At 39.7% G+C, this 26,583-nt stretch overlaps 1 protein-coding gene across 1 annotated transcript in view; it reads right to left on the bottom strand.

Moving 5' to 3' along the window:
* Positions 1–2,851: 2,851 nt before the first annotated feature.
* SETD4 (SET domain containing 4) overlaps positions 2,852–26,583 on the bottom strand; it is an 84,691-nt gene continuing 60,959 nt past the window's right edge. The window contains exons 8-11 of the mRNA XM_053705949.1: positions 20,409–20,490; positions 12,959–13,039; positions 6,673–6,796; positions 2,852–4,091 (exon numbers count right to left, since the gene is read on the bottom strand). Of these exons, the coding sequence (XP_053561924.1) occupies positions 3,960–4,091; positions 6,673–6,796; positions 12,959–13,039; positions 20,409–20,490 (419 nt within the window). The 3' untranslated portion in view covers positions 2,852–3,959. The remainder of the gene's footprint in view (positions 4,092–6,672; positions 6,797–12,958; positions 13,040–20,408; positions 20,491–26,583) is intronic.

Here is a 26,583-nt window from a genome sequence, read left to right as displayed (position 1 = left end):
AAATATATCCTGTAGGTACTGACCATGGCATGCACTTGAATGTTGTCTCCAACTGCAGTTTTCAAGATCTTTAATCTTGTCTTGCCGTTGCTCAAGGAGATCATTATGTGTCTTTAAATCATCTTGAAGTTTGGAGATAGCCACATCTTGTGACTCTGCACCACCTTCCAATGCCCAGTTTCCTATATCACTTCTTAGCACAACTCCTTTGCTCCTTTATACAGCTGAGTACCTAATTTTATGAGATTTGAAAAGTCCTGTTTAATGGGCAGAAATTTAACTACAGATTTAGGAATTTGTCTCATATCAGACTCATAATCTAAGGCAGGAGAAATTGATCTTTGTAGCGGAGATAGCATAAGGACAGAGGCAGATTCCAGAGTTTTAAAATAATTACAAACGGAAGGAGTATGATGCTGAGAATTCATAATTTGTTTAACCAACTTTGGCTGCTTTTTAGGAGACATATTGTAGGCTTTTCAACAACTGCAAAAGGTTGAGAGTGTATACAGAGGATATAAATGAAGTAGACAGTAAAGCTTTCACTACCAAAAACAGCAGCAGGTAGCCAAAAAGTCTTGGTGATGCTGGCATACAGACGAATCCCTACATATACATTGTAGCTTTAAATGTCACCAGAAACTGTCATGTCACGGTATAAAAATCTCCTGCAGAAGCTTCTAACAAGATACTGTCCCCAGAAACCAAACAATACACTTTCATCTTAAAGGTGATCCATCGCTGTGATTTCTTTCAAGCCACTATCACATGCATATTCTTTACACTCTAAGGTGGTTTTGCAAACATCATGGTCACAGTACCTTTGTGCATAGTTGTAATAAAAGGGCATGTATGTATATTGTGGCTACTAATCAACTGCCACTCATGTGTAGTGAGTACTATGAAACACCTGCAGAGTAAATGTGCCTCGTGTTGTAGGCTGCCTCTGTTTGTGAGCTCTAGATTTGAGTGTGTCAGACAGGGCATTAATGGTGCAGTCTCTTAAAGCACATCAAGTGATCCAGTTTTGTGAGGGCTGGATATCTATTGTGAACCCGTAATGCATGTAGTAGTAGCGGAGGACATGGAGCTCACGTAGCGCAAGGCCATCCTAGTCGGTTCCCGGCTCCGCCCCCTTAAGTGTTAATTTTTTATCCCTAAGATTATTTCAAACTTGTTTAGCAAACTATGAGGCTGATCACCAATAATGATTTCTGAACATAGGCCAACATTTTCAGCATCTTTCCAGTGATCACAATCACAAAATGCCTCTTCCAATAATAACCCTCATGCACAGTCAGTAACTCCCAAAACAAAAACTAAATCTATATTTTTCTTCTTATTCTCACAATAACAATATTGAAAATGAAAAAACCACAATACAAAAAAATAAATAAAATGGTGATTTCCCAGCCTTTAAATCACAGCTGAAGTGCATGTATATCCCTTTCATAGTGTGCAATGATGCTAATAGGTGTCATGTGTATAATTAACCTGTTGTGTGCCAAAACCATAGAGATTTGTGCATAAGTCTCACTAAGGGATTTTAACAGGGACATTATGGGCATGTGCATTTGCTGTGTTATTGAGTGCACTATTTTATTTAGTGTAAAAGTGCTTATTATTTTTTTGACATTGATTCAGCAGGTAGCATTGGTATCTGTTGGTTGACATCATGCAATACAGGGCCAATTACAAGTGGAGTGCTAAATATCACTTTCACAAGTAATACAAGCGCACACTAATGTGAGCTGATATTACAAGTTGAACGCTATGCGAATGAAAGCTCGCGTTCGCATTGCTAGAAAGCATTGCACTCACAAGAGTGCGCTTCCCTAGGCTCCAATGGGAGCCTCGTTCTGATGGCATCAGACACGGCATGAGAACTAGCGCAGCGAAGGGGGAAGTAGAGCAGCGATGGGCAACATTTTTAAATATATATGAATGTAGATGCACACATTAACACATAAATATATATGAATGTAGATGCACACATTAACACATAAATATATATGTATATATTCATATACATATATATTTACAGGGAAAACACAGTTCCCATAGACCGCAATGTAAAGGCACTTTTTAGTGCCTTTTTTTTTTTCTAACACCCCACACCTGCCACTTTTAACCCAATATAATTTTTGCAGTTATTTTATTAAAAAATAAAGATGCTACTATCTTTATTTTTTAATAAAATATATCACACAAGTTTGGGGGCATTTGGTGGACATTTATAAAATTAACCAGAGATCTGATCTCTGGATAATTTTACAAGTGCTAGGAGTAGCAATAACCAGCCACTTGTAATGGCTGGTTATTTATCGCGCGCCCGCAGCAGGCAAATTTGCGCTCCATTTGTAATCTAGCCCACAATAGTGTAATGTCAGTGCTTTCCACGTGCACAAAAGTGATGCTTTGGTCAATAACTTTGTGGGGTAGCTGATAAGGTACTATGTGTTGTCTGAGAGTTTATTAAGAACTTTAAAAAGAAGTAAAAAATGACCGATAATTGTAGGATTATGATCAGGAAAAGCAGGACTTACACATGTTAAGTATAGGGACATGTTTCAGCAAACCGATAAATGATATAAATGTTGCTGATAAACATAGAAAATGGCTTCTTATAATCTTATCGGCTCATCTACAGCCGCCAACATACAGATAACTGATGATCAACCCCTGTGATAGGAATATAGACCCCCAGAATAATTTGCATTTAAATTTAATTTAAGTGTTACTCCAACGTCCAATTATCAAGTCTTCAAATTATAAAAAAGCCTTACGGCTTATTTGTTTTCAGGACAATCAAAAAACAGATCGGAAAAGTGAAAAATGGAAACAATCAAGATTGTTGTAAAATATACACTTTAAAGATAAATTAGTTTTCCCAATAAAAACACAATCCATCTAGACAACCAGACAATTCTTACATACAGAGTCCAGAATATATAAAAAGTAAAAATCTCTTTCAAGTGGCAATGTTAATGGATATAACAGTCACTAAATGTAACTGGGAGTGCCACTACTTAAAGGGACAGTGAACACCTTGAGATTTTTATATAAGTGTTTAGTTTTGTGTAATGAAATAACTTTGCAATATACTTTCATTATTTAGTTTCCTATTCATTTAATTCAGCTCTGAAAAATGAACCCTGCTGACTTGCAACATATCTTTCCCTAATTGGTTTTAACTAATAACAATTGCAAAGCAATGTACTTTATACTTACATAATGGGCTCCATGTACAAAGCAGTGTAAGCTGTCCGGAGCCCTTTTGGGGTAGGTTCACACATGCTCTGAAGTGGCGAAGAGAAATCACCTAAAACTCGCCAGCTAGGGATGATTGCTGGGCCCTTCTCTCACGTGATTGGTTGCACAAGAGAAGGGGGGGCTTTACATGCTCACTTGAACGTGTAATGATGCATACAAGTAGCAGACGAACAGGATCCACTGCACGTATGCCGCAAAGGCAAGCAGACAACTTCTCTAGTTGAGAAGCTTGTCCGCTCGACTTACAATACATGACTCCCTCAGTCTGTGACTGGCTTTGTTCTGTTTGTTCTTTGAAGGCTCAAGCTCAGATTGGCTCCTCCAAATAATGTAAATGGTGGGCGGAGTTTGGCTATTGATAAATAATTTCAGTAATGAGGATGGTAATTTGCTTTAAATTTTTTAGTCTTGGCTGATATGTTATTCAAGAACAGCACGACAGACATGTCTTGTAATTACAAGGTGTTTACTGTCCCATTTGTCGCTAAAATGAGACAATATTGCAAATCAGAGGCTGGTTTGATGCGTGTCCCCACCAGATAAACAGGGCAACTGTTACACATTGTCACATAAAGTTTGCAGAGAAATAATATATAAAGCCGTACTATTATCATAATATATGATAAGCAGCCCAATTCTTGTAGATAACTCCAGCCAGAGCAATGGTCTAAGAGACGACATAAGTTTTAACTTGTTATATATTGTCCATTCTTTAGAATATCCATTGATGTTTGAAGAATTTTAAGTTCTTCTAATCTCAACGCTTCGACCAAGGCCAGGTGGTTTTCTGAAGTCTTCTTCATTTTCAACAGTGAAATCTGTGCACGCAAATTTTTAATGCATGAGAAATCATTAAACAAGAAACAATGTCTATAGCTTTGTTAGGCTGCTTCCCATTAATACTGTTACTGGTCTCAGGAATCAGTTAATTGGAGAACTACTATAGTGTGTGGCCTACAAAGAAAATCTAATATTTCAAGACAAACATCATTAAATAAAGATGAATATCTGTTGAAAACAAGGAAAGAGAACAATCTTTATATAAAAAAAGAACAAAACAAAAAAAGATGTGAATATAGTTCAGGACAAAACAGAATACTATACCAGTTATTATTAAAGGGACTCTATTCTGTAATGCTTTAAAAGCAGGAAATTCTACTAAAAGTTTACCTGCAAGGGGGCTGAAACATTTACGAAAGGCTAAATTTTCTGGTACTTGGTGCAATTTATTTTAATTTTTCAACTGGTGGAGAATACAACTAATCAGCTGCCGTATCATATGTGATGTACGAATGGAAAGCACATATGTCTCAGTATCAGGGTCTACAGCAGAGGCTCTATGGATAGTAGGGGTTAACGTGATCCAGTGCAGGAGACGGCATCTGCGTCCAACACGCCAAACCAATATAAACAATCCAAAATTGTCAAAGAACTGAAGATACAATATTATATTTTGACCCACAGTCAATTAGCTCATAAAAACATCCAGTTAAAATCATACTGAAGTGAAAATCGGGTACAGAAAAACCTGGTAATCCAGCATGGGGAGACCGTGGCTCCAAAGCAGACATATTTTGAGATTGCTCACTTGTTCACTGCCGTATGGAGCTACGGTCTTCAACATATATACATACATATTTTAAAGAGACAGTAGCAATTATAATAAATACAGTACAAGTGAAACCCCTGTTGGTTGTTTTCTATATCATATAGGAACAAGTATAAGCATCAAACGAATTAATAACAATGCTCAAAAAAAAATGTATGTGTTAACCGAACACATATACAATAGCATACACAGTACTTTAAACCATATTATAAACATGTGCAAGACATTATTTTTTTACAATAAATTTATGTCACCAACCAAAAATTCAAATAGTTGAACTTTATCACTTTCACCTCATTACGTAATTTTATCAACACTCAATGTTGAATTTACACAAAAAGATGCCCATCTATTTGTGTATTCAGATCAAGTGGGAGGCTGGATCTGCAAAAACATGATCTAGTAAACTTCTAGTTGACTAAGTTTTATTTCTCAACAATGGGTGTTTCAGATTCTGGATCCTCAATTGACCTCACATGTTCTAAAAATTGCTTGCTAAGTGGACTTTATGTCTTATCTACATATTGTTTTAAACAAATACATAAAAGAGAGAAAAATGGCGCTCCATTGGTGCAGGTTATCCCGCAAACTTCAGGATGTCATAGACCCTGTAATCCCACCATAGGGTTATACTCACAGTATGATTAAGTGATGTCAGTTTTGTTGCTCATCATAAGTACTGGGGAGGTTTGTGGACCAACAACTTATGAAGAATCGTATATAGCAATCGGTCTTTAGATGTTTGCTTACACTCTTTTTGATATCCGTGATCGGCTCTTGCCGTCTTTTTAATGTGTCTGTTATGAGTGGCCATGGCAACCACCCCGTGACGTGGAACCACCAGTGACGTAAACCACGTGGTGCGGAAGTGATGGCGGTCTGACAGGACATTGCGGTTCAGGAGGTGTAGTTTTTTTTTTAAAATGCTAAAGGGCTAATTGTTAAGCTTTATGTGGCTTCTTGTATTTTTTTATGTATCTGCCTGAGGAAGCAGTGCTATTAGCATTGATTAACGCGTTGCAGTTTGTTTTTAACTTTTTATGAATAAAACTACCCCTTTGCATATAGGGTTTCTTTACCTATTGATTGTATTGTGAGCATTATTCTGGCTGCTGAATTTTCTGGCCTGATCACACTCCATCCTTGTGCTATTTTATTCCTACTACCGGATCCGGTTTGCTACGGTGAGCCATCCAGCCTGCCTGACTTGCACTGTATGATAGTGCATTCCCCTATGGTGGGATTACAGGGTCTGTGACATCCTGAAGTTTGTGGGATAACCTGCACCATTGAAGCGACTTTTTTTCTCTTTTATGTATTTAAGGTAATAAATATAATACAAGTTGTATTACAGATAATGAGCCGTTACATTGGATCACCAGGTTTTTCTGTACTCGATTTTCACTTGTTCACTACGATTTTAACTGGAAGAAATAAACTTTGTTTTTTATGAGCTGATTGACTGTGGATCATATTGTAACATTGTATCTTCAGTGCGTGGGAAATTTTGGACTGCCATATTACCTGCCCTGTACACTAACAGAGTGTGCACTTGCTGCCCTGCATACAGTCTAGGACTGTGGCTAATTAGATGTGCCCCCAGTCAGTTAATAAATAAATACATAAATAAAAACTCTAGGCTTTCTGGAGGGGGTGGACAATTTGCAGCGTTAACAAATTAAAAGTATGGAAAAAGCATTTTATGGAGGATTTAATGTCCCTTAAGTACACAGTATAAAAAAGTAATCAATGCATTTGTGATTAATGATTAATATTCATAGCTGACTCACATTCATAAGACTTTGGGATGTTTCTTCTAGCAAGTGGGTGCAAACTTTTCTCACAAGTTCCATACAGTTACGGTCATTAGAATCAGAAACCGAAGTTCCCAAAAGAATCTTCTTCCAGCAGGTGCTGAAATGAGAATAATTTGGGTGTTAACCCCAGAAATAAGTAAAAGGTTTGTTGCCATTAGTCAAATGAAAAAACATGTTGCTAAACTTACGCACAGAACTCTAGGGGAAAACTGATACCTCAAAAATAACAACCTTTGCAGCAAGGGAGAGTCACATGCACATTCTTTTAAAAATGGTGACTTTATTGCATTAAGAAAGCCACTTAAATGAGTGCTGGAGGGGGAGTTTGCTCTTCTTGCTCTTCACCATGACCATGTTTATAAATGCAGTATTTTTGTAAATCTGTATTATCTGTTATGGCATCAATTATAAAACTGCATTTTTAGTAATTCATTGACCTCTGTGACAATTACAGAAAAAACAGGCTAAAAACTGCAATCATGTCAAGTGAAATACATTTATTATTAATTTTTGTTATAGCATCAATAGATTCTCCAGCGCTGTGGGAAGAAACGCGTGATAGTAAATACTAGACACATGCACAGCCAAAAAAAAAAAGCTATTGATTTTGAACAAATCATTCATCACACAAAAAAATTCTTATATTATGTCCGATATTCACTCAAAGGGTCATTAAGAATTAGCAAAAATCCGTTCATCTGCTATTTCCTATGGGGAAACATATTCAAGGCACCAGAGGAGCAGCTGGACAGTTAATGTTAAAATAGTAGCTTGTGCTACTGCTACAGGCCAGCAGCACAAAAAAAACATAATTTATGTAAGAACTTACCTGATAAATTCATTTCTTTCATATTGGCAAGAGTCCATGAGCTAGTGACGTATGGGATATACAATCCTACCAGGAGGGGCAAAGTTTCCCAAACCTCAAAATGCCTACAAATACACCCCCCACCACACCCACAATTCAGTTTAACCAATAGCCAAGCAGTGGGGTGATAAAGAAAGGAGTAAAAAGCATCAACAAAAGAAATTTGGAAATAATTGTGCTTTATACAAAAAAATCATAACCACCATAAAAAAGGGGTGGGCCTCATGGACTCTTGCCAATATGAAAGAAATGAATTTATCAGGTAAGTTCTTACATAAATTATGTTTTCTTTCATGTAATTGGCAAGAGTCCATGAGCTAGTGATGTATGGGATAGCAATACCCAAGATGTGGAACTCCACGCAAGAGTCACTAGAGAGGGAGGGATAAAAATAAAAACAGCCATATTCCACTGAAAAAATTAATCCACAACCCAAAAAAATAAGTTTATTCTCATAAATGAAAGAAAAAAACTTAAATCAAAAGCAGAAGAATCAAACAGCTGCCTGAAGAACTTTTCTACCAAAAGCTGCTTCTGAAGAAGCAAATACATCAAAACGGTAGAATTTAGTAAATGTATGCAAAGAGGACCAAGTTGCCGCTTTGCAAATTTGATCAACTGAAGCTTCATTCTTAAAGGCCCACGAAGTGGAGACTGATCTAGTAGAATGAGCTGTAATTCTCTGAGGCGGGGCCTGACCCGACTCCAAATAAGCTTGATGAATCAAAAGTTTTAACCAAGAAGCCAAGGAAATAGCAGAAGCCTTCTGACCTTTCCTAGGACCAGAAAATATAACAAATAGACTAGAAGTCTTCCTGAAATCTTTAGTAGCTTCCACATAATATTTCAAAGCTCTTACCACATCCAAAGAATGTAAGGATCTTTCCAAAGAATTCTTAGGATTAGGACACAAGGAAGGGACAACAATTTCTCTACTAATGTTGTTAGAATTCACAACCTTAGGTAAAAATGGAAAAGAAGTCCGCAAAACTGCCTTATCCTGATGAAAAATCAGAAAAGGAGACTCACAAGAAATAGCAGATAGCTCAGAAACTCTTCTAGCAGAAGAGATAGCCAAAAGGAACAACACTTTCCAAGAAAGTAGTTTAATGTCCAAAGAATGCATAGGCTCAAATGGAGGAGCCTGTAAAGCCTTCAAAACCAAATTAAGACTCCAAGGAGGAGAAATTGATTTAATAACAGGCTTTATACGAACTAAAGCCTGTACAAAACAGTGAATATCAGGAAGTATAGCAATCTTTCTGTGAAATAAAACAGAAAGAGTAGAGATTTGTCCCTTCAAGGAACTTGCCGACAAAACCTTATCCAAACCATCCTGAAGAAACTGTAAAATTCTAGGAATTCTAAAAGAATGCCAAGAGAACTTATGAGAAGAACACCATGAAATGTAAGTCTTCCAAACTCTTCCAAACTCTATAATAAATCTTTCTAGAAACAGATTTACGAGCTTGTAACATAGTATTAATCACTGAGTCAGAGAAACCTCTATGACTTAGTACTAAGCGTTCAATTTCCATACCTTCAAACCTTTAATTATTTGAGATCCTGATGGAAAAACGGACCTTGAGACAGTAGGTCCAGCCTTAACGGAAGTGGCCAAGGTTGGCAACTGGACATCCGAACCAGATCCGCATACCAAAACCTGTGTGGCCATGCTGGAGCCACCAGCAACACAAACGATTGTTCCATGATGATTTTGGAGATCACTCTTGGAAGAAGAACTAGAGGCGGGAAAAGCAGGATGATAACACCAAGGAAGTGTCAGCGCATCCACTGCTTCCGCCTGAACATCCCTGGACCTGGACAGGTATCTGGGAAGTTTCTTGTTTAGATGAGAGGCCATGAGATCTATCTCTGGAAGACCCCACATATGAACAATCTGAGAAAACACATCTGGATGGAGAGACCACTCCCCTGGATGTAAAGTCTGACAGCTGAGATAATCCGCCTCCCAATTGTCTACACCTGGGATATGCACTGCAGAGATTAGACAGGAGCTGGATTCCGCCCAAGCAAGTATCCGAGATACTTCTTTCATAGCTTGGGGACTGTGAGTCCTACCCTGATGATCGACATATGCCACTGTTGTGATATTGTCTGTCTGAAAACAAACGAACGGTTCTCTCTTTAACACAGGCCAAAACTGAAGAGCTCTGAGAATTGCACGGAGTTCTAAAATATTTATTGGTAATCTCGCCTCTTGAGAATTCCAAACCCCTTGTGCTGTCAGAGATCCCCAAACAGCTCCCCAACCTGAAAGACTCGCATCTGTTGTGATCACAGTCCAGGTTGGCCGAACAAAAGAAGCCCCTTGAACTAAATGATGGTGATCTATCCACCACATCAGAGAGTGTCGAACATTGGGATTTAAGGATATTAATTGTGATATCTTTGTATAATCCCTGCACCATTGGTTCAGCATACAAAGCTGTAGAGGTCTCATGTGAAAACGAGCAAAGGGGATCATGTCCGATGCAGCAGTCATGAGACCTAAAACTTCCATGCACATAGCCACTGAAGGGAATGACTGAGACTGAAGGTGCCGGCAGGCTGCAACCAATTTTAAATGTCTCTTGTTTGTTAGAGACAGAGTCATGGACACTGAATCTATCTGGAAGCCAAAAAAGGTGACCCTTGTCTGAGGAATCAAGAAACTTTTTGGTAAATTGATCCTCCAACCATGTTTCCAAAGAAACAACACTAGTTGATTCGTGTGAGATTCTGCAGAACGTAAAGACTGAGCTAGTACCAAGATATTGTCCAAATAAGGAAACACCGCAATACCCTGTTCTCTGATTACAGAGACTAGGGCACCTAGAACCTTTGAAAAGATTCTCGGAGCTGTTGCTAGGCCAATGAATAGATTTGAATAAAACCGCAAACCTTGTTCCTGAAAAGGAACTGGCATGATTACCCCTGAAGACTCCAGGTCTGAAACACACTTCAGGAAAGCCTGAGCTTTTACTGGATTTGCTGGGATACGTGAGAGAAAAAAATCTTCTCACAGGAGGGCTTACTCTGAATCCTATTCAATACCCTTAAGAGACAATGCTCTGAATCCATTGATTTTGGACAGAATTTATCCAAATATCCTTGAAAAACCTTAATCTGCCCTCTACCAGCTGAGCTGGAATGAGGGCCGTACCTTCATGCGGACTTAGGGGCTGACTTTGGTTTCTTAAATGGCTTGGATTTATTCCAATTTAAAGAAGGCTTCCAATTGGAAACAGATTCCTTGGGGGAAGGATTGGGTTTTTCTTCCTTATTTTAAGGAACGAAAACGGTTAGAAGCCTTAGATTTACCCTTAGGTTTTTTATCCTGAGGCAGAAAAACTCCCTTTCCCCCAGTAACAGTTGAAATAATAGAATCCAACTGAGAACCAAATAAATTATTACCTTGGAAAGAAAGAGATAGTAATCTAGATTTAGATGTCATATCAGCATTCCAAGATTTAAGCCACAAAGCTCTTCTAGCTAAAGATATGGATCTAACATCAATTTTGATATCATCAAAAATGGCATCACAAATAAAATGATTAGCATATTGCAGTAAGCGAATAATGCTAGATATGTCAGAATCCAATTCTTGTTGCGCTAAATCCTCCAACCAGAAAGTTGATGCAGCCGCAACATCAGCCAAAGAAATTACAGGTCTGAGAAGATGACCTGAATATAAATAGGCTTTCCTTAGATAAGATTCAAGCTTCCTATCTAAAGGATCCTTAAAGGAAGTACTATCTTCTATAGGAATAGTGGTACGTTTAGCAAGAGTAGAAATAGCCCCATCAACTTTGGGGATTTTTTCCCAAAACTCTATAGAATTTGCTGGTAAAGGATACAATTATTTAAACCTTGAAGAAGGAATAAAAGAAGTACCTGGCTTACTCCATTCCTTAGAAATCATATCAGAAATAGCCTCAGGAATAGGAAAAACCCCTGGAGAAACCACAGGAGGTTTAAAAACAGCATTTAAAAGTTTATTAGACTTAACGTCAAGAGGACTGGTTACCTCAATATCCAAAGTAATTAACACTTCTTTTAATAAAGAACGCATATACTCTATTTTAAATAAATAAGTAGATTTGTCAGTGTCAATGTCTGAGGAAGGATCTTCTGTATCAGATAGATCCTCATCAGAGGAGGATAAATTATTATGTTGTTGGTCATTTGAAATTTTCATCAACTGAATGAGAAGTTTTAAAAGACCTTTTGCGTTTATTAGAAGGTGAAAATGCAATAATAACTGGAAATGACACACTCGCGTCACTAATGACGCAACCGTGTGTAAGGCTTCGGCGTCAACTATGACCCCGGAAATGACGAAGGTGCGTCATAGACGTATTTTTCGTGCCAAAAAAATTCTCGCACCAAGAATGACGCAATAAAGTCTAGCATTTGGCGCACCCGCGGGCCTAATACCGCCCGCAATTTGCAAGAAAATAGTCAATTGAAAAAGGTAAGAAAAATATTTCTTAAAAATGTTTATTTTCCCCAAATATGAAACTGACAGTCTGCAGAAGGAAATACATGAACCTGACTCATGGCAAATATAAGTACAATACATATATTTAGAACTTTATAAAAATGCATAAAGTGCCAAACCATAGCTGGGGTGTCTTAAGTAATAAAAAACATACTTACCAAAGGACACCCATCCACATATAGCAGATAGCCAAACCAGTACTGAAACAGTTATCAGTAGAGGTAATGGTAAATTGAGAGTATATCGTCGATCTGAAAAGGGAGGTAGGAGATGAATCTCTACGACCGATAACAGAGAACCTATGAAATAGACCCCCTTTAGGGAAATCATTGTATTCAATAAGTGATACTCCCTTCACGTCCCTCTGAAATTCGCTGTACTCTGAGAGGAATCAGGCTTCAACAATGCTGAGAAGCGCATATCAACGTAGAAATCTTAGCACAAACTTACTTCACCACCTCCATAGGAGGCAAAGTTTGTAAAACTGAATTGTGGGTGTGGTGAGGGGTGTATTTATAGGCATTTTGAGGTTTGGGAAACTTTGCCCCTCCTGGTAGGATTGTATATCCCATACATCACTAGCTCATGGACTCTTGCCAATTACATGAAAGAAATATGCAGTGCTTCTAAAAAATAGTTACTGTTTCTTTAGGGGAAAAATAACAAATGGCCGAAAAGAACACTGTTGGCTCAATAATTGAATTAAATATTTTCCTGGACATCTCTAACGTAATGTTTTCGACACAATTTTTTTTTTTTTTAAAGTAAATAAAGCATAAGCCAAAAATATACATTAAAATAATGTTCCTTGTCAAAAAGCCACAATAAAAATGACACCAAAACAATGAAAAGAAACACAGATATCCAACGTCTCATAAATGTCATACAATTCCTCTGGTCCAAGGCAAAGTAACTTGAGAGCTGCTAATAGTTTCCAGGACGGCCCGTCCAATCCAAAGGTCAAATTTCTGTAGTGAAAAAAAAGAAGAAATTTACATTATAACAGAATTTATGTTTACCTGATAAATTACTTTCTCCAACGGTGTGTCCGGTCCACGGCGTCATCCTTACTTGTGGGATATTCTCTTCCCCAACAGGAAATGGCAAAGAGCCCAGCAAAGCTGGTCACATGATCCCTCCTAGGCTCCGCCTACCCCAGTCATTCGACCGACGTTAAGGAGGAATATTTGCATAGGAGAAACCATATGATACCGTGGTGACTGTAGTTAAAGAAAATAAATTATCAGACCTGATTAAAAAAACAGGGCGGGCCGTGGACCGGACACACCGTTGGAGAAAGTAATTTATCAGGTAAACATAAATTCTGTTTTCTCCAACATAGGTGTGTCCGGTCCACGGCGTCATCCTTACTTGTGGGAACCAATACCAAAGCTTTAGGACACGGATGAAGGGAGGGAGCAAATCAGGTCACCTAAATGGAAGGCACCACGGCTTGCAAAACCTTTCTCCCAAAAATAGCCTCAGAAGAAGCAAAAGTATCAAACTTGTAAAATTTGGTAAAAGTGTGCAGTGAAGACCAAGTCGCTGCCCTACATATCTGATCAACAGAAGCCTCGTTCTTGAAGGCCCATGTGGAAGCCACAGCCCTAGTGGAATGAGCTGTGATTCTTTCAGGAGGCTGCCGTCCGGCAGTCTCGTAAGCCAATCTGATGATGCTTTTAATCCAAAAAGAGAGAGAGGTAGAAGTTGCTTTTTGACCTCTCCTTTTACCAGAATAAACAACAAACAAGGAAGATGTTTGTCTAAAATCCTTTGTAGCATCTAAATAGAATTTTAGAGCGCGAACAACATCCAAATTGTGCAACAAACGTTCCTTCTTCGAAACTGGTTTCGGACACAAAGAAGGCACGACTATCTCCTGGTTAATGTTTTTGTTAGAAACAACTTTTGGAAGAAAACCAGGTTTAGTACGTAAAACCACCTTATCTGCATGGAACACCAGATAAGGAGGAGAACACTGCAGAGCAGATAATTCTGAAACTCTTCTAGCAGAAGAAATTGCAACCAAAAACAAAACTTTCCAAGATAATAACTTAATATCAACGGAATGTAAGGGTTCAAACGGAACCCCCTGAAGAACTGAAAGAACTAAGTTGAGACTCCAAGGAGGAGTCAAAGGTTTGTAAACAGGCTTGATTCTAACCAGAGCCTGAACAAAGGCTTGAACATCTGGCACAGCTGCCAGCTTTTTGTGAAGTAACACAGACAAGGCAGAAATCTGTCCCTTCAAGGAACTTGCAGATAATCCTTTCTCCAATCCTTCTTGAAGAAAGGATAGAATCCTAGGAATCTTTACCTTGTCCCAAGGGAATCCTTTAGATTCACACCAACAGATATATTTTTTCCATATTTTGTGGTAAATTTTTCTAGTTACAGGCTTTCTGGCCTGAACAAGAGTATCAATAACAGAATCTGAGAACCCTCGTTTTCATAAGATCAAGCGTTCAATCTCCAAGCAGTCAGCTGGAGTGAGACCAGATTCGGATGTTCGAACGGACCTTGAACAAGAAGGTCTCGTCTCAAAGGTAGCTTCCATGGTGGAGCCGATGACATATTCACCAGATCTGCATACCAAGTCCTGCGTGGCCACGCAGGAGCTATCAAGATCACCGACGCCCTCTCCTGATTGATCCTGGCTACCAGCCTGGGGATGAGAGGAAACGGCGGGAATACATAAGCTAGTTTGAAGGTCCAAGGTGCTACTAGTGCATCTACTAGAGTCGCCTTGGGATCCCTGGATCTGGACCCGTAGCAAGGAACCTTGAAGTTCTGACGAGAGGCCATCAGATCCATGTCTGGAATGCCCCACAGATGAGTAATTTGGGCAAAGATTTCCGGATGGAGTTCCCACTCCCCCGGATGTAATGTCTGACGACTCAGAAAATCCGCTTCCCAATTTTCCACTCCTGGGATGTGGATTGCAGACAGGTGGCAGGAGTGAGTCTCCGCCCATTGAATGATTTTGGTCACTTCTTCCATCGCCAGGGAACTCCTTGTTCCCCTCTGATGGTTGATGTACGCAACAGTCGTCATGTTGTCTGATTGAAACCGTATGAACTTGGCCTTTGCTAGCTGAGGCCAAGCCTTGAGAGCATTGAATATCGCTCTCAGTTCCAGAATATTTATCGGTAGAAGAGATTCTTCCCGAGACCAAAGACCCTGAGCTTTCAGGGATCCCCAGACCGCGCCCCAGCCCATCAGACTGGCGTCGGTCGTGACAATGACCCACTCTGGTCTGCGGAAGGTCATCCCTTGTGACAGGTTGTCCAGGGACAGCCACCAACGGAGTGAGTCTCTGGTCCTCTGATTTACTTGTATCTTCGGAGACAAGTCTGTATAGTCCCCATTCCACTGACTGAGCATGCACAGTTGTAATGGTCTTAGATGAATGCGCGCAAAAGGAACTATGTCCATTGCCGCTACCATCAAACCTATTACTTCCATGCACTGCGCTATGGAAGGAAGAGGAACGGAATGAAGTGTTTGACAAGAGTTTAGAAGTTTTGATTTTCTGGCCTCTGTCAGAAAAATCCTCATTTCTAAGGAGTCTATTATTGTTCCCAAGAAGGGAACCCTTGTCGACGGAGATAGAGAACTCTTTTCCACGTTCACTTTCCATCCGAGAGATCTGAGAAAGGCCAGGACTATGTCCGTGTGAGCCTTTGCTTGAGGAAGGGACGACGCTTGAATCAGAATGTCGTCCAAGTAAGGTACTACTGCAATGCCCCTTGGTCTTAGCACCGCTAGAAGGGACCCTAGTACCTTTGTGAAAATCCTTGGAGCAGTGGCTAATCCGAAAGGAAGCGCCACGAACTGGTAATGCTCGTCCAGGAATGCGAACCTTAGGAACCGATGATGTTCCTTGTGGATAGGAATATGTAGATACGCGTCCTTTAAATCCACCGTGGTCATGAATTGACCTTCCTGGATGGAAGGAAGAATTGTTCGAATGGTTTCCATTTTGAACGATGGAACCTTGAGAAACTTGTTTAAGATCTTGAGATCTAAGATTGGTCTGAACGTTCCCTCTTTTTTGGGAACTATGAACAGATTGGAGTAGAACCCCATCCCTTGTTCTCCTAATGGAACAGGATGAATCACTCCCATTTTTAACAGGTCTTCTACACAATGTAAGAATGCCTGTCTCTTTATGTGGTCTGAAGACAATTGAGACCTGTGGAACCTCCCCCTTGGGGGAAGCCCCTTGAATTCCAGAAGATAACCTTGGGAGACTATTCCTAGTGCCCAAGGATCCAGAACATCTCTTGCCCAAGCCTGAGCGAAGAGAGAGAGTCTGCCCCCCACCAGATCCGGTCTTGGATCGGGGGCCAACATTTCATGCTGTCTTGGTAGCAGTGGCAGGTTTCTTGGCCTGCTTTCCCTTGTTCCAGCCTTGCATTGGTCTCCAGGCTGGCTTGGCTTGAGAAGTATTACCCTCTTGCTTAGAGGACGTAGCACTTGGGGCTGGTCCGTTTCTACGAAAGGGACGAAAATTAGGTTTATTTTTGGTCTTGAAAGACCTATCCTGAGGAAGGGCGTGGCCCTTACCCCCAGTGATATCAGAGATAATCTCTTTCAAGTCAGGGCCAAACAGCGTTTTACCCTTGAAAGGAATGTTAAGGAGTTTGTTCTTGGAAGACGCATCCGCTGACCAAGATTTCAACCAAAGCGCTCTACGCGCCACAATAGCAAACCCAGAATTCTTCGCCGCTAACCTAGCCAATTGCAAAGTGGCGTCTAGGGTGAAAGAATTAGCCAATTTGAGAGCACGGATTCTGTCCATAATCTCCTCATAAGGAGGAGAATCACTATCGATCGCCTTTACTAGCTCATCGAACCAGAAACACGCGGCTGTAGTGACAGGGACAATGCATGAAATTGGTTGTAGAAGGTAACCTTGCTGAACAAACATCTTTTTAAGCAAACCTTCTAATTTTTTATCCATAGGATCTTTGAAAGCACAACTATCTTCTATGGGTATAGTGGTGCGTTTGTTTAAAGTAGAAACCGCTCCCTCGACCTTGGGGACAGTCTGCCATAAGTCCTTTCTAGGGTCGACCATAGGAAACAATTTTTTAAATATGGGGGGAGGGACGAAAGGTATACCGGGCCTTTCCCATTCTTTATTTACAATGTCCGCCACCCGCTTGGGTATAGGAAAAGCTTCTGGGAGCCCCGGGACCTCTAGGAACTTGTCCATTTTACATAGTTTCTCTGGGATGATCAAATTCTCACAATCATCCAGAGTGGATAATACCTCCTTAAGCAGAGCGCGGAGATGTTCCAACTTAAATTTAAATGTAATCACATCAGGTTCAGCTTGTTGAGAAATTTTCCCTGAATCTGAAATTTCTCCCTCAGACAAAACCTCCCTGGCCCCCTCAGACTGGTGTAGGGGCATTTCAGAACCATTATCATCAGCGTCCTCATGCTCTTCAGTATCTAAAACAGAGCAGTCGCGCTTACGCTGATAAGTGGGCATTTTGGCTAAAATGTTTTTGATAGAATTATCCATTACAGCCGTTAATTGTTGCATAGTAAGGAGTATTGGCGCGCTAGATGTACTAGGGGCCTCCTGAGTGGGCAAGACTCGTGTAGACGAAGGAGGGAATGATGCAGTACCATGCTTACTCCCCTCACTTGAGGAATCATCTTGGGCATCATTTTCAGTGTCACATAAATCACATTTATTTAAATGAAAAGGAACCTTGGCTTCCCCCCATTCAGAACACAGTCTATCTGGTAGTTCAGACATGTTAAACAGGCATAAACTTGATAACAAAGTACAAAAAACGTTTTAAAATAAAACCGTTACTGTCACTTTAAATTTTAAACTGAACACACTTTATTACTGCAATTGCGAAAAAGTATGAAGGAATTGTTCAAAATTCACCAAAATTTCACCACAGTGTCTTAAAACCTTAAAAGTATTGCACACCAAATTTGGAAGCTTTAACCCTTAAAATAACGGAACCGGAGCCGTTTTTAACTTTAACCCCTTTACAGTCCCTGGTATCTGCTTTGCTGAGACCCAACCAAGCCCAAAGGGGAATATGATACCAAATGAAGCCTTCAGAAAGTCTTTTCTATGTATCAGAGCTCCTCACACATGCGACTGCATGTCATGCTTCTCAAAAACAAGTGCGCAATACCGGCGCGAAAATGAGGCTCTGCCTATGATTAGGGAAAGCCCCTAGAGAATAAGGTGTCTAAAACAGTGCCTGCCGATATTATTTAACAAAAATACCCAGATTAAATGATTCCTCAAGGCTAAATATGTGTAATATATGAATCGATTTAGCCCAGAAAATGTCTACAGTCTTAATAAGCCCTTGTGAAGCCCTTATTTACTGTCTGAATAAAAATGGCTTACCGGATCCCATAGGGAAAATGACAGCTTCCAGCATTACATCGTCTTGTTAGAATGTGTCATACCTCAAGCAGCAAAAGACTGCTCACTGTTCCCCCAACTGAAGTTAATTCCTCTCAACAGTCCTGTGTGGAACAGCCATGGATTTTAGTAACGGTTGCTAAAATCATTTTCCTCATACAAACAGAAATCTTCATCTCTTTTCTGTTTCAGAGTAAATAGTACATACCAGCACTATTTTAAAATAACAAACTCTTGATTGAATAATAAAAACTACAGTTAAACACTAAAAAACTCTAAGCCATCTCCGTGGAGATGTTGCCTGTACAACGGCAAAGAGAATGACTGGGGTAGGCGGAGCCTAGGAGGGATCATGTGACCAGCTTTGCTGGGCTCTTTGCCATTTCCTGTTGGGGAAGAGAATATCCCACAAGTAAGGATGACGCCGTGGACCGGACACACCTATGTTGGAGAAATATTAATTTTGTCTGTAGTGTCCCTATACAAGCCAAACAGTTGTACACAACAAATGGTTTTCTTGGTGGTGTTTCATTTTGTGCTACTCTTTTAAAAGGACTCTAAAGTCAAAACTAAACATTCATGATTCAGATGGAGCTTGCAATTTAAAAAAAAAAAATCCAATTTACTTCATTATCAAAATGTGCCCAATCTTTTTAAACACACACTTTCTGAGGCACCAGCACCTACTGAGCATGTGCAAGGGTTCATAGTGTGTATACATATGGGTCTGATTGGTCGATGAGTGTCACAAAAATATATACTGTTTAATTTGAAAATTATTGTGACTGCTACTGCATTGTCTTTTATTATGCAGTTGCTGATTATGCAATTCAACTGTATTTAAAGGGACTACTACTACTACTAAAAATGTTATTGTTTAAAAAGATAGATTATCTCTTTATTAACCATTCCCCAGTTTTGCATAACCAACACAGTTATATAACTACACGTTTTACCTCTGTGATTACCTTGTATCTAAGCCTCAGCAGACTGCCCCGTTATCTCAGTTTTTTTTTACATTTTAGCCAATCAGTGCTAACTCAAATAACTCCACAGGAGTGGGCGCAATGTTATCTATATGACACACATGAACTAGCAGTGTCAAAATGCACTGAGATAAGAGGCAGTTCAACAGCTTAGAAATTAGCATATGAGCCTACCCAGGTTTAGCTTTCCACAAAGAATACCAAGAGAGCATGCCCTATCTGAATCATGAAAGTTTAACTTTGACTAGACTATCCCTTTAATGGTTCTTTAAAGCTGTCTTGTGCAGTATTTTACTGGCATAAAAAACTATAAGTAAAACTTAGAAGAAAAAAATGAGACAATGACAATTTAATACTGATTTTTTTCTACACCCCTTGAGACTAGTTAAAAAAACACATGTACTGTAGACCAGTGATTTGCAACCTTTCCTTTTTTTTGCCGTGGCACACTTTTTTACATTAAAAAATCCTGTGGCACACCACCATCCCAAAATTTTACAAAATCACACATTGTAGCCTAATACAGGATATATATACAGGAGATATATATATATATATATATATATATATATATACACACACACTGTACTGTGCTGCCATGCCTCCTACAAACTATACATGACATATTGACATTCATTCCCAAACAATCATAATGATTGTCTGTGAATGAATGTCAATGTCATGGTTGTAAATGATGCCTGATGAGCCTGTCACATACCTACCAATATTTCAAAATTTGAAAGAGGGACAACCCCGCACTGTTGTCAGTCTGCCGCGGCACACCTGAGGATCTCTCATGGCACACTGGTTGAAAAACACTGCTGTAGACAACAGCTCAGAGTTGAATGACACAATAAAACAGATAGTACAGTGTGTACTGCCGGTGTGAGCTAGCAGGACTAGTCAGTGGATAGATCAGTTAAAAGAGCAAATACTTACTCTAGAAAACCATTCTCCCTCAACAGTGACCACTTCTTGACAAATTGCTTTTCTTTGCAAGATACACATTGAAGGATGACGTCTTTAAATAAATAATAATATATTTTTTACTAAATGTTCATTAAAAGAAGGTTCATCTTAAACTACAAATAAAAAAGGAAACATTACAAGCATTATGCATCATCAAATCTTATATAAAACAAACCTCAAAAAATGCCAGTCCAATAGCATACAGTAACTAAAGGAACAGTGAAAGCAAACTATAGCAATATGATGAATATAGTCGCAGGGTGTATTACAATATAGTTAATTACATTAACAGGACAAGAAAATCAGACTTTGAAATGTCAGCATGGAAACTTAAAGGAACATGTAACCAAAAAACCTTCTTTCAGTTAGAACATTCTTTTTTAAACACGTTCTATTTTACTTCTATTATGAGATTTGATACATTCTTTTGGCATCTTTAATTGAAGGAGCTAGCTGATCACATCGGGTTAGCCAATGACAAAAGGCACATATGTGCAGCCCCCAATCAGCAGCTAGTTCTCAGTAGGGCATTGCTGCTCCTGAGCCTACCTAGGTATGCTTTTCACCAAAGAATACAAGAGATCAAATCAAATTAGATAATAGAAAAAAACTGGAAATATATTTAAAATGCCATGTTCTGTCTGGATCATGAAATTTCGATTTTACGGTCTCTTTAAGATACTTTGAAATTAACTTCTCTTATAAAATTTACATTGTTCTCCTTTGTTGAAAGACATATGTACATATTTTTGCAACAGCAATGCAGTACTGGGAGCCAGCTGGTGTGATTGGTAGTTACACACATACTCTATTGTCATTAGCTCACTAGATGTGTTCCGCTAGCTCGCAGTAGTGCATTGCTGCTATGTAGCTGACTTTAGCTATGTGTTTAATCCTTTTACAGGTATTAAGTAGTGGTGCAATAATAATATGCTCTAACTTACTAGATGATTTTCTTTTAGCACTTTTATGTCCTTCTAATAAAAAAATACACTGATTATTGTAAAACTACCATTGTCAGTTGTCACTAGGCATGTGCATAAATTTGGAATTAGTGTTACAAACAAATGGCGAATATAGCCACAGGTCATCCGACTTTATACAGCGCCGTATATATAAGTGTTAAAGAGCAACACACAAATATCTCTGCAAATCCATTAACCCTAATGCATCCTGCACAAAAAATAGCCGAATGCCACTGCCCGTGGTCATATTCGCCATTTGTGAAATGAAAAATGTAAAGGAAATTGTTCATGCATTGCAGAGTTACAAGTTCATGAGAAACAGGGTTTAACATTTAAGGGCCCAGCAAATGCAGCCTAAATCGCTCCTCACATATATGATCAACCTTACCAGATTATTAACCCACTCCATCAACCTCTTCAACTGACCAACTCTTAAAGTGACATGAAACCTCAATTTTTTTTCTTTCATGATTCTGATAAACAAAACAATTTTAGGAGTTTACAATTCTATTATCAAATTTACTTTGTCCTCATGTTATTCCTTTTTAAAGGGAATACAAATGTAGGTAGAGTGCACGTGTATAGGAAACTAGATGGCAGCAGTAGTGAAGGCAAACAATCGCTATCCGTTACGCAGCATGTGAATAACGTACATTCATCAGTATCGTTTAATATGCATTGAATATCAATGAAGCATCTTTATTCCTGCGCTGTTCCTCCGCCCGTCTATGTTAAAGCTGGGGTCCTTCGATGTTAATCATACGCCCCTTACTCGTATAGCGCATGGCGGATATCTTTAGCGCATGCGCAAACTGTACCTTAAAGGCAGAAAGCTCATAGAATTACGTAGGGAGCGAGTGGGACCGCTTTCTATGTCACATAGTTCAGAAAGCAGGAAAAAGAGAGGGGGTGGAGTAAGCTTCCTTCGGCGGGTAGGAGGAAATACAATTTATCCTTACCTGATAAATTTCTTTCTTTTTGGACATGGAGAGTCCACGACGACATTCCAATTACTAGTGGGATATTCACTCCTGGCCAGCAGGAGGAGGCAAAGAGCACCACAGTAAAGCTGTTAAGTGTCACTTCCCTTACCCATAACCCCCAGTCATTCAGCCAAAGGGAAATGGAAAAAGAAGATAACACAAAGGTGTAGAGGTGCCTATGGTTTAGAAAAAAAAATTACTGTCTAATCTTAAGGGTGGGGTCGTGGACTCTCCATGTCCGAAAATAAATTTATCAGGTAAGAATTCATTTTTTTTCCCCTTCCTAAGACAAGGAGAGTTCATTCAATATGCAATTCCAATCACTAGTGGGAACCAATACCCAAGCTAGAGGACACGGAATGAACAGGGAGGGAGAACAAGACAGGCAGACCTAAACAGAAGGCACCACCACTTGAAGAACCTTTCTCCCAAAAGAGGCCTCAGCCGAGGCAAAAGTATCAAATTTGGAAAATTTGGAAAAAGTATGCAGAGGGGACCATGTTGCAGCCTTGCAAATCTGTTCCACAGAAGCTTCATTTTGAAAGCCCAAGAAGAGGAGACAGCCCTAGTGGAATGAGCAGTAATTCTCTCAGGAGGCTGCTGTCCAGCAGTCTCATATGAAAAACGAATCATACTTCTCAACCTGAGGGAAAGAGAAGTAGAAGCCTTCTGACCCTTACGCTTTTCTGAGAAACAAACAAACAGGGCAGAAGACTGAAAATCCTTAGTAGCCTGTAGGTAGAATTTTAAGAAAAATAAGGCAAGGCCATCAGATCTAACTCCGGCACCCTCCACTTGAGTGTTAGCCTGGAGAACACCTCCAGATGTAGAGCCCACTCCCCAGGATGACATGTATGCCTGCTCAGAAAATCTGCCTCCCAGTCATCCCCTCCTGGAATGTGGATAGCAGATAGAAAACAATTGTAAGCTTCCGCCCACTGAATAATCCGTGCCACCTCCTTCATGGCTAAGGAATTCCGAGTTCCCCCCTGGTGGTTGATGTAAGCCACTGAGGTGATGTTGTCCGATTGGAACCTGATAAACCGGGCTAAAGACATTGTAGATTGCTCTCAACTCCAAGATGTTTATGGGGAGAACAGACTCCTCCCGAGTCCATAGGCCCTGAGCCTTTAACGAGTCCCATACTGCTCCCCAGCCTAGAAGGCTGGCATCCGTGGTCAGGGCCGCCATCAGGGGTTGAAAGGGGTGACTCCTGTCAGGGGCCCAATGGGCCAGGGGGCCCCATGAGGCAAGAACTTTTTTTTAAATTTTGGCAGCCACCAGTGGGTACTACGGCAGAGTCCTAATTGAGCATGGGAAATGTTATTACAAGGAGTAAAGTATTAGCATTTGAGAGGATTTCTGAATGTGTACTAAACCACTATGCACAGTGTGAGACATACTTGGCACTTAAGTTTGTTCAGTGTGTGCCTGAGTCAGACTGCAGATAACTTTCATTTGCAGAGGAGGTAGGACTTACTTAGCAAATGTTTTTTATTTCTTTGTGCAATTTCGGATTGCAACTTCAGTGTGGTAGTAGTTGTATGGTGGGGCCAGGGGTCCATAAAAACAATTTCTTTTTATCAGCAGTGTATTTATGATTATTTGACAATGCTGTAGAAATTCTATATTTAAAACCATGCAGAAATGTTTCCTCCTCAATACTCAAATGGTAGGTGCCCTTTTGGCAGATATGCATTTATATATATATATATATATATATATATATATATATATATATATATATATATATATATATATATATATATATATATATATATATATATATATATATATATATATATATATATATTACATTCCAGTTTACTGCCCCTTTATGTATGTTGAAATGAGACAGGTTAACTTAAAACTGTTCAGTTTACTCTACAGCTGACTTAATTTTGAAATACATACCAACAAGCCTAAATCCTACATTTAACAAGATCTAATGGTATGAGTACCACAGCTTATGGTTCCACCAAGACCATATAGAGTACAGCATTTTCAAAACCCATAAGTACAGCTGACAGATGGGAACATTTGTACACTATATTTGAAGTGGTGCTCTTGGTTGGGGAAAATGGGGGGAAAACAAACAAACATATGTCAACCTTTTAAAAGTACTTTTCTTCATCTAGTCATCTACCCAGATCATTAATGTACAATTTTGAATTCACAGAATTATTTTTGTTTACACATTTACAAATATCATTCTTTAAAAAGTGATCTCTTAATTTCTGCAATTTTTTTATCATGCATGTCACACACTGTTGATTTAGGGGATGCAAGGTGCATAAATGTTTCCTCCTGTGAGTGTTTCTGTGGGTGTCTGTGTTTATGTCTTTGTGCTTTGGTTTGTGTCTCTATGAGTGTGTATGTATTTTTTTTCTGTGGGTCTCTCTGTGAGGGTGGGTGTGTATGTCTTTGAGCTTTTTCTATGGGTGTCTCTGCGAGTGTGTTTGTATGTTTGCCTTTGTGTATTTTCTCTGGATGCCTCTGTGAGGGTGGGTGTGTATGTCTGTGTTTTCTGTGGATGTCTCTGTGAGGGGGTGTGTGTGTGTGTGTGTGTGTATGTCTGTGTTTTCTGTGGATGTCTCTGTGAGGGTGTGTGTTTTCTGTGGGTGTCTCTGTCAGGGTGTGTGCATGTCTGTGTGTTTTCTGTGGATGTCTCAGTGAGGGTGTGTGTTTTCTGTGGGTGTCTCTGTGAGGGTGTGTGTATGTCTTTGTGTGTTTTCTGTGGATGTCTCAGTGAGGGTGTGTGTATGCATGTCTTTGTGTGTTTATGTAGTTGTCTCTCTGTGTGTGTATGTCTTTGTGTGTTTTCTGAGGGTGTCTCTGTGTGTTTGTATGTCTTTGTGTGTTTTTTGAGGCTGTCTCTGTCGGTGTTTCCTTGGGTGTATGTGCAAGTTTGAGTTTGTGTGTGTGTCCATTGTCTGTTCCTTTTTAGGACATTTTGACCTTACTACTGATTATTCACATCTTTCTACAGACTTTGAGACTAATGAGACCTTTACGGAAGTCACCAATCCACCATTTAACCTTTAAATTATTGTTTAGGCAGCTCAGGGCCCTTACTTTCAGCCACTTCATGCTGTTGTCATCATTTAGTTGGCATCTTCCTTTACAAAAAGATAACAAAACATATTTTGTTTTCTAAATTTCCTTTTTTTACAAAACTGTAGTCTACCTCATTACTTGTCAGGTCAATGTAATCAAGTGTTGAGTGTCTGTGTGGGTGTCTGTGTCCGAGTGTGTTTGTGTGTTTCTTTGCGTGTCTGCTAGAGTGTCTATATGTGAATCCTTATGTGTGAGTGTGTGTTTCAGTGTATGAGTGTGTCTGTGTGTTTGTATGTTACTACCGTTACAACATTTCCAAGTTTAAATAGACACTTAAGAATAAAGTGCATATACGTTTTAGTCACTTGGTCAAAAATTGCACATGTCAAGGGGGGGCCCGGATCAATGGTTAAGTCAGGGGCCCCAAAATTTCTAGTGGCGGCCCTGTCCATGGTCACAATCACCCAGGAAGGTCTCTGGAAGCATGTGCCCTGAGGCAGATGATCCTGAGAAATACACCACAAGAGAGAATCTCTTGTCAACTGGTCCAGATCTATCCTCTGAGACAGATCTGAATGATCTCCGTTCCATTGTCTGAGCATGCATAATTGCAGAGCTCTCAAAAGGAATTGAGCAAAGGGAATGATGTCCATGAAAGCGACCATCAGACCAATTACCTCCATACACTTAGCCACTGATGGCCGAACAGTAGACTGTAGAGAGAGGCAAGAGGAGAGAAGCTTGGATTTTCTGACCTCCGTCAGAAAAATCGTCATAGATAGGGAATCTAAGATAGTCCCTAAGAAACAGACCCTTGTAGCTGGGAAGGGAACTCTTCTCCAGATTCAGTTTCCATCCGTGGGAACGTAGAAAAAACAAGATCTCTGTATGAGAGTTTGCTTGTTGAAAAGATGGCGCCTGAACCAATATGTCGTCCAGATAAGGCTCCACTGCAATTCCCCGAGACCTGACAACTGCCAAGAGAGCCCCCAGAACCTTTGAGAAAATTCTGGGAGCTGTGGCAAGGTCAAATGAAAGAGCAATAAACTGAAAGTGCCTGTCTAGAAAAGCAAATCTCAGGAACTGGTAATGATCCCTGTGGATAGGAACATGAAGATATGCGTCCTACAGGTCTATGGT

Source organism: Bombina bombina, chromosome 3 (assembly GCF_027579735.1).
Source record: "Bombina bombina isolate aBomBom1 chromosome 3, aBomBom1.pri, whole genome shotgun sequence".
Classification (NCBI taxonomy): domain Eukaryota; kingdom Metazoa; phylum Chordata; class Amphibia; order Anura; family Bombinatoridae; genus Bombina; species Bombina bombina.
Note: the sequence above shows the minus strand (reverse complement) of the source record. Positions and strands in the feature narration are given on the sequence as shown.